Source organism: Scardinius erythrophthalmus, assembly GCF_964197995.2.
Source record: "Scardinius erythrophthalmus genome assembly, chromosome: 3".
Lineage (NCBI taxonomy): Eukaryota > Metazoa > Chordata > Actinopteri > Cypriniformes > Leuciscidae > Scardinius > Scardinius erythrophthalmus.
The window spans coordinates 1,012,501-1,021,370 of NC_138223.1; the positions used below are offsets into that span (position 1 = coordinate 1,012,501).

Below are 8,870 nucleotides of genomic sequence, written 5' to 3' on the forward strand. Positions count from 1 at the left end.
GGGGTTAACTGGTTAACTGTGATCAGACTGGTGAGAGTGGTGTAACCAGCAGGGGTTAACTGGTTAACTGTGATCAGACTGGTGAGAGTGGTGTAACCAGCAGGGGTTAACTGGTTAACTGTGATCAGACTGGTGAGAGTGGTGTAACCAGCAGGGGTTAACTGGTTAACTGTGATCAGACTGGTGAGAGTGGTGTAACCAGCAGGGGTTAACTAGTTAATTGTGATCAGACTGGTGAGAGTGGTGTAACCAGCAGGGGTTAACTGGTTAACTGTGATCAGACTAGTAAGAGTGGTGTAACCAGCAGGGGTTAACTGGTTAACTGTGATCAGACTGGTGAGAGTGGTTACAGACTGGTGAGAGTGGTGTAACCAGCAGGGGTTAACTGGTTAACTGTGATCAGACTGGTGAGAGTGGTTACAAACTGGTGAGAGTGGTGTAACCAGCAGGGGTTAACTGGTTAACTGTGATCAGACTGGTGAGAGTGGTGTAACCAGCAGGGGTTAACTGGTTAACTGTGATCAGACTGGTGAGTGTAACCAGCAGGGGTTAACTGGTTAACTGTGATCAGACTGGTGAGAGTGGTGTAACCAGCAGGGGTTAACTGGTTCACTGTGATCAGACTGGTGAGTGTGTAACCAGCAGGGGTTAACTGGTTAACTGTGATCAGACTGATGAGTGTGTAACCAGCAGGGGTTAACTGGTTCACTGTGATCAGACTGGTGAGAGTGGTGTAACCAGCAGGGGTTAACTGGTTAACCGTGATCAGACTGGTGAGTGTGTAACCAGCAGGGGTTAACTGGTTAACTGTGATCAGACTGGTGAGTGTGTAACCAGCAGGGGTTAACTGGTTAACCGTGATCAGACTGGTGAGAGTGGTGTAACCAGCAGGGGTTAACAGGTTAACTGTGATCAGACTGGTGAGTGTGTAACCAGCAGGGGTTAACTGGTTAACTGTGATCAGACTAGTGAGAGTGGTGTAACCAGCAGGGGTTAACTGGTTAACTGTGATCAGACTGGTGAGAGTGGTGTAACCAGCAGGGGTTAACTGGTTAACTGTGATCAGACTGGTGAGAGTGGTGTAACCAGCAGGGTTAACTGGTTAACTGTGATCAGACTAGTTAGAGTGGTGTAACCAGCAGGGGTTAACTGGTTAACTGTGATCAGACTGGTGAGAGTGGTGTAACCAGCAGGGGTTAACTGGTTAACTGTGATCAGACTGGTGAGAGCGGTGTAACCAGCAGGGGTTAACTGGTTAACTGTGATCAGACTAGTAAGAGTGGTGTAACCAGCAGGGGTTAACTGGTTAACTGTGATCAGACTAGTGAGAGTGGTGTAACCAGCAGGGGTTAACTGGTTAACTGTGATCAGACTGGTGAGAGTGGTGTAACCAGCAGAGGTTAACTGGTTAACTGTGATCAGACTGGTGAGAGTGATGTAACCAGCAGGGGTTAACTGGTTAACTGTGATCAGACTGGTGAGAGTGGTGTAACCAGCAGGGGTTAACTGTGATCAGACTGGTGAGAGTGGTGTAACCAGCAGGGGTTAACTGGTGAGAGCGGTGTAACGTGCCGTCCCTCCCAATAGGGCAACTTTATTAAAATGACTGTGCAGATTAGAGATAGTCATTACACACGTTTACAATCATCCTGCAATATACTAAATGATACAGTGCAGTTACATGGTGAACATGAATGATATTGAAATTAAAGACTAACTACCAGTCCAGTTAAAACACGGATTTAACCTCCAGCTTCCCAGCATTACAGAAATAAACACAAGCCGAGTGAAATGCTTCATAAAAATATTTACACATTTGATCCGACTATGAAACATAATGTAATATAAAATAAATTCTGAGAATACGCTGAAAAGTTTTACTTTGAAACAATTTTCATTTAGAAATTGCTAGTAAATTTCACAAATAATTGCCTGATGAAGGTCATGAGACAGAAACGTTGCTAATAAAATTCTGATACTCGTTTGCAAGTATTGATAGTGTGCAGGAGTTCCTTGTTGTGTTACAAATAATTACAAAGAAATGGCAAGAAACACTTTGAATTAAACGTGAAATTCTGAAGTAAAAAAGACTGAAATAGTATTTTCTCACTGAATGTACCACCATCTGCTGTGTTATTAAATTATCAAGAGACTTTTCTACTATTGCGGCAGTTAGAGATATAATATATGTATGTTATAATATTATAAAATATCGCTAAAGATCAGAATATTTAGGCTAATAATGCTTGGCGAAACACTGATGCATTTAAGGGTTAATATTATTTTATTCATAATAATTGTGACAAACATAATGAACACATTAATCTCAGCATTTTTCCCCCCCAGTTTTTTTTTTTTTTTAAACAACAACTAGTCAACTCATTTTTCAGACAACTCGCTTTGCACATTCCAGTGTGTCAGCTAACTGACCCTAGTCTGGCCATTATGACTTTGCTGGTCCATAAATCCGGCAGTATGAGTTATATATTGGATATGCTCTGTTAACTTCTGAAGGACGTGCGTCTGTTCGCCCTGCATGAGTGTGGAAGGTGGAAACAAGGACAGAAACTCACGAGGCAGGTGGTAATATCCGGATATTACAGGACACAGCGGGAATCCACCATCAACAGAAGCAGATATTCCAATGAGAGCGCTTGATTATGTCAACAGGAAACGTGTGTTGAGGTTTACATGAAAACACTGATAAACGTCTGGCAGATTAGCATGACACAAAGACAGGAAACCAGCTCATTTAATTAAACTCGTTACACTTTGAGTTTTCCTAAATACTCCAGAACCACTTCATTCTTCAGCGGTATTCCAGGAATACAAGTTCAATCCGTGAGTCATAATGGCCGTCTGTGACATCACTTCCCCTATGAGCCGAGTCAAAATCACTAATTTATATGAAATATTGCAGTGTTTATTCTGAATGATTCATCTGTGCACATCTTCATTATTGTGTTAAACTGATGTTCCGGGTAATCCTGAATCAGAATCAGTTCCTCTTGCAGCATCTCTTCTCTTCTCTGATGACGAGGGCGGGGCTATAACCTGTCACTCACATGACATCAGCCAATAGCAAACCACAACCATCCAATCAATTCCCCACAGACACAATCAAGCCCCGCCCACATTTGTTCTTGTTCCAGAAGCGTTTCGCTCGGATATACGACACAATAGAGAGGAAAAGACTATTGCAACTTCCGTTTCATGCCAACTTTGAACATTACTAAAGAGGAAGAGGCGTGTGTCATTAAAGGTCTATCGTCTAGAAATGCGATCTATCAATAACCTTCATTACATTAACCAGACGACTGAGTGAACTAATGCCAAGAGTTTAGAAAGGTGCATGTCCAACAAAAGTGGCCTAAAATAACAACTAAACAGACAATGTCTACTAGTTAACATTAACCAATAGCACGCATGATGTCGCACGCGGGCGCATGTTGTTTTTCCATATGCATGATTATTAGATTAATCATGCAGCGCAAACATCACTGATAAATCATTCACAATATGATCATGAACAGGGTTTGAAATTAACTTTTTCACTCACCGACCAATTTGGCAACTACATTTTTAAGTTACCGGCCATTCAGAACTTCTACTAGCCAAAAGAAAAGAAAATAACCAGATTAACTACGTTATATATATATTATAACATTTTGATGTCATGCATTAATTTCTTATTCAAACTAAACCCTGCCATCCAGCATCTCCTCTCTTCCTCTTTTATCCTCTTCACCATAAATGTGTTTTAGATGATCAATGCAGGAGAGAACATCAGAAACTGTAGGATGCTGGAAAATAACAATGTCTTTTCTGTTCACCGAATGCTTTTTAATCTTCACTATTGCTTCAGTGCAAATGAACGAGCGTGTCGTTGTGTGTAGTGCAGTGACGAGTGTGTTCAAGTAAGCAGATATGAGCAGATTATGAGCAATACTGTATTTAATATATCATGAGGAATCTGCACTGATTTGTCCTCCACGAACTTCCCAGCAAAGTGAGTAAACATAATAACAACACTCGTGATTCGTCAGCGTTCCCCGCCACGGCTGATTATTACACGCGTTTGTTAACGGGTGTTAATTACAAACCCTGATCATGAATTTAGAGAGTAAACCGAGTCAGTGTTGATCTGAAATGTGAGTGAAAGAAGGAAATTCATGATTCTCCACATCTGGTTTGCATTATCCCGCTGCTTCCCAGGAATATGGAAAAAAAACAAGCAGCTTTGCAGATCATCCAGCCAAATCAGGAAGTGATGTGAAACCGTTTCCTGTTTCCTGACCCCTAAAAGCCCTCAGCGTTTCCTCCAGACACGAGATCCGTCGGGAAACCCGGAGCAGAACTCCATATATGTTCCCGAATGAACAGGGAGCCTCCGGTTCCTTCCGTCGACACATCGGCCAGATCTTCAGTCTACTGACCTGTGACACAATTATCAGCAGCGCTCCGAAAAACACCCATAATGCCCTGTGCACAAGAGACGCCAGGATTCAAGGCATCTAGAGGAGTAGCTCACTTCACTTTTACTCTCCCCACGTCATCCAACATGTTCATGTCTTTATCTCTTCAGTCAGAAATCCAAAATTAAGGTTTTTGAGGAAAACATTCCAGGATTTTTCTCCATATAGTGACTCCAATGGGGTCCAACGGGTCGAAGTCCATCATTTTATCCCGTAAAACTCACCAAAATTACATATTTAAACGTTTTTTTCCGTCTTCGTGCCTTAAAATATCTTGAATGTTCCTCGACACCCTTGCCTCATTTAGTATGCGCGGTTCTATGAATATGCAAATGAGCCCCGCCTCCACTCACTCACAGAAAAAATATAATTTTATGGTCACTTTACCAGTGCATTATCAACACTATCCAGTTTTCTGTGACTCTGAATACAACGCAAAATCAACAAAAAGTCGCTTCTTTTTTTCACGTGTGATATAATTCTGCAACATGTTAGGCAAGTATTTGTTTAGCTTTCATCCAGAGATGAAACATCCGATGCTCTCGCAGATCTGATGAAATATCTCCAGCCGATATACCAGCATCTGCATCACATACGCATTCATTAGCTTAAGGACAACTAATGCCAACGCAACGGTTGACTAGCAGAGAGAGGCGTCCAGCGGGACACGACTCTCAGTAAAACAGGGTGTGACGCCCGATAACATCCACCAACGCCAGATTTCACTCAGAGACCGCGCTTGGTTTCCTCTCGCCGTCTGGAGGAGCGTGAAGTGGAGCCGTCGACTGTCACTACTTCTCCAAAACATGCCCAACGCTGGTGAAGCAATCGGGTTAAAAATACCAAACCGCCACACAGACACGAAGACGTTAGGAAACACTGCGTTTCATCCAGCAAACGTGGATTTGCTGTTCTCACACTCATGTGTGTTTACTGATGTGTATTTATGTGCAAAGATCGCATTCAGCAGATTAGAGTTCTGCGATAATACAGTTATTTTGCGACATTATAAAACAATCAAGTAGTTGAGATTTGCTATATATATCTCGAGTGCATTGGATGTATGCGGATAAAGTTAGACTTTATGTATTACCACAGTAGGGTGTTAATAATAATTCCTCTTTTTAATGCCATTATATTTTGGCAGAGACTGTGCGTGGTCAACTTTACTGTTCAAGAACTGATGTTTGTCTTGCGAGGGATATTTGAGTCTCGTATGAACGTGTGCAGCTGCAGTGTGGTTCATATGGAGGAGAAGAGCCAAACACGTGTCCTGGCGCCGCGCCGCGTTTACTGTGCCATACAGAGATTAGATTAGACTGTGTGTGTGTGTGTGTGTTCTGCTTTAATCTGAGTCAAAAACAACTCAATGACAGCAGCTCACACACACACACACACACACACACTCATTCCCTTCATACATGTGTGTTCTGGAACAGCAGAGATGAAGGAAGAGAACAACAACAACAACACACACAGTGCACAAATAAACACCCCCCCCCCACACACACACACACACACACAATGCACAAATAAACACCCCCACCCCCACACACACACACACAATGCACAAATAAACGCACTCAAATGCTTTGCCCATTTCCGCCACACAAGGTAAATCTGCTTTGGTAAATCAAAATAACATCATAAAATGCCGAAATTATGCCATGAAGACAAAATTTTGACTGTCATAATTTCCACTTTCCACATTAAAAGTCATAATTATGACTTAGTATGTAATAATTTTGACTTTTCATCTCATAAATATGACTTAGTATGCCATAATGTCCCGTTTTAATGTCATAAATATGATTTACAAAAGCATGTTTTTGTTTCCTATGTGACAGAAATGGGATTTCATACTTTAAACCATACAAATGTATGCAATACAAATGTACAAATTCAGATGCACAGTCAAACAGAAATGTTCTTCTCGGGGTTTATCATGTTTACATCTGTCAAACCACATGCCAACAGTGAAACTGAGAAGAACACAGAGAACATATGACTGTCTGTCTGTCTGTCTGTCTGTATGTCCAGGAAGAGAATCACAAGTATTTCTGTTGTTTCAGTCGGAAAGAATGATTTCATATGCATGTTTTACTTGTTGCAGTGCCTGTATAAATGATTTCAGATGCATCTTTTTATGAGTATCGTTTATGAGTCAAGGGCTAAAAGTGTTCTGCTCCTTCTAAACATCCACAGCTGGAACGACACACACACACACACACACACACACACACACACACATCTGTCACACCAACTAACAGGGAACATTCCCAGAGCCTTCACCAATGTTCTGCATGTACATGTTCGGATAAAACGTTATAATAACATACATATAACGTTCTAATAACGTTCTGAGAACAACATTTTTAGAACATCGATATAATGTCATGTTAATGTTAACCTTCTCGGAATATTACAAGTAAACATTCAAAGAATCTTGTGAGTAAAAATTACGGTCAGGAGAACGTTGTATCGAAACCTTTTAAATAAATAACGTTCAATCACGACAAGAAAACAAACTGGACATTTGAATGTTTTAGAAACATTACAAATCACAAATCAAAACATAAATGTGTTATCTGTCACACACACCAGACCAGATCTGTGTTTATATACTGGAGGAAAACACACGTTTAAGACGCGAATAAACACACAAATATCGTGTTTTCGCGCATCTGGATGTGCAGCTATTTGCGTCCAGTCAGGACTTTAAACTAAGCTGAGGCGTCATTCAAACAAATATATGAGTTTTTTTACATTGTAATACGTTCAAATGCTCCATATATATCTCAACTGACAGCTGAATGAGATTATTACACGTTCATTTTGAGTATATTTGTATAAAAATCCACACATTCTCACAATAGACACGCACACTGCGCGCGACCGTGTGATTTCAGTTAGAATGGTCTCGCGCATTTAACGTTCGCTTTCATTCGCGCCAGAACTCACCGATTTTTATTTTGACACTCTGGAAAACCCGAAGACCTTCCTCTTCGACCGCCATGCTCGCAGCTCCAGCTCTTTACCGTTTACCGTTCGCTATCCGCCACTGTCCCTCTATCCCTCTCTCTCTCTCGCTCTCTCACGGTGTCGGTGACTCACCGGACTGAGAGAAGCGCACGCCGCGACAACACAGCTCCAACGCGAGCAAGGGGGAGGGGCCTCGAAAGGTTTATCGCGTGCTGATTCGACGACAGCGTTGTTGCGTCATGAAGTGGGCGGGGACTATCACATTACAACCGCGTCTTCAGCGAAAACGTCGCGTCAAAATCTATGGAGGACCAAACCTGTAGAAATTAAAAATGAATATATGAATAAATAAATAAATAAATGAATAAATAAATAAATAAATGAATAAATAAAATTTAAAAGAATAAAAAAACATTAAAAAATAAAAGCAAAAAATAATGAATTAGGGGGGGAAATAATACAAAACCACATTTGATTAAAAATAAATCATATTTATTTTATCAAGTCGTTGACTCCTTTATTTATTTATTTATTTATTTATTTATTCATTCATTCATTCATTTTTAATTTCTGCAGGTTTGGTCCTGCATAAAAATCAGTTTTCTTGTCGTGTAAAGTTTAGTCATCCTGAAAACACTTACTATAATTGAAAGTCACAGTTGTCTGTAATTTTTCACACTCAAAACAATTGTCAACACTGTTCCACTTTTGCACTGTTTTCTGAACCACATTCCCAATTTAGCCTAATATCATGTAAGTTTACTTTCAAAAATAAAAGTTGCTGCCTTAAATTCTTCAGTACAATCAACTTGGATGCTTAAGTCATTTTAACTTAAATGACATTAAAATGAGTTGAATCTTGTATAACTTATAAAAAAAAAACTTATGTTGTTAAAAAGCAATGTAAAAAAAACATATGTTGTCATTACTTATTGATCATATTTTTTTTTTTTTCAGTGTACCAAATTAACCAACTCTCTTGCCCCATCAAAGTCACATTGATATTTCATTCAGACATTCAGAAATAACATTTTCATAACTTAACCCTCTCTTCATGTGTCGGTTCGTGCTCTTTTTTGTCAATGAAATTAATGTACTATATTTTAGTTTGATGTTTCTTATGTAATATTTTGTATTTTTATGGGATTTATTTATACTAAATTATATTTACGCTGTATTTATAATCCATTTATTCACTTTTTGAGCATTTCCAGCTTAAACTGTGGTAAATCTTGAACGCTTTAAGAGCGACAGACTGAAGTTTGATCTCTGTTCAAAGACGACACTTGGCAGATTATTGCTGAAGTGGAAAAAGTTTTAAAAAGTGAACTTTAAAAAAGTAGCATAATAAAATCAAAGCTATAAAATCTAAAACAAGTTGTGTTCCAGTTTTAAGCTTGATCTCTCAGGAAA

At 39.8% G+C, this 8,870-nt stretch overlaps 1 protein-coding gene across 4 annotated transcripts in view; it reads right to left on the bottom strand.

Moving 5' to 3' along the window:
* The window catches only part of rasa3 (RAS p21 protein activator 3), a 67,413-nt gene extending 59,779 nt beyond the window's left edge, over nucleotides 1–7,634 (bottom strand). For 2 of the 4 annotated variants that reach the window (XM_081361008.1, XM_081361007.1), the window contains exon 1: nucleotides 7,437–7,599. In XM_081361008.1, the coding sequence (XP_081217134.1) occupies nucleotides 7,437–7,491 (55 nt within the window). In that variant the 5' untranslated portion in view covers nucleotides 7,492–7,599. Of the gene's footprint in view, nucleotides 1–7,436 lie in introns of all 4 variants that reach the window. The other 2 variants (XM_081361010.1, XM_081361009.1) reach the window with 2 other exon arrangements.
* Nucleotides 7,635–8,870: the final 1,236 nt, after the last annotated feature.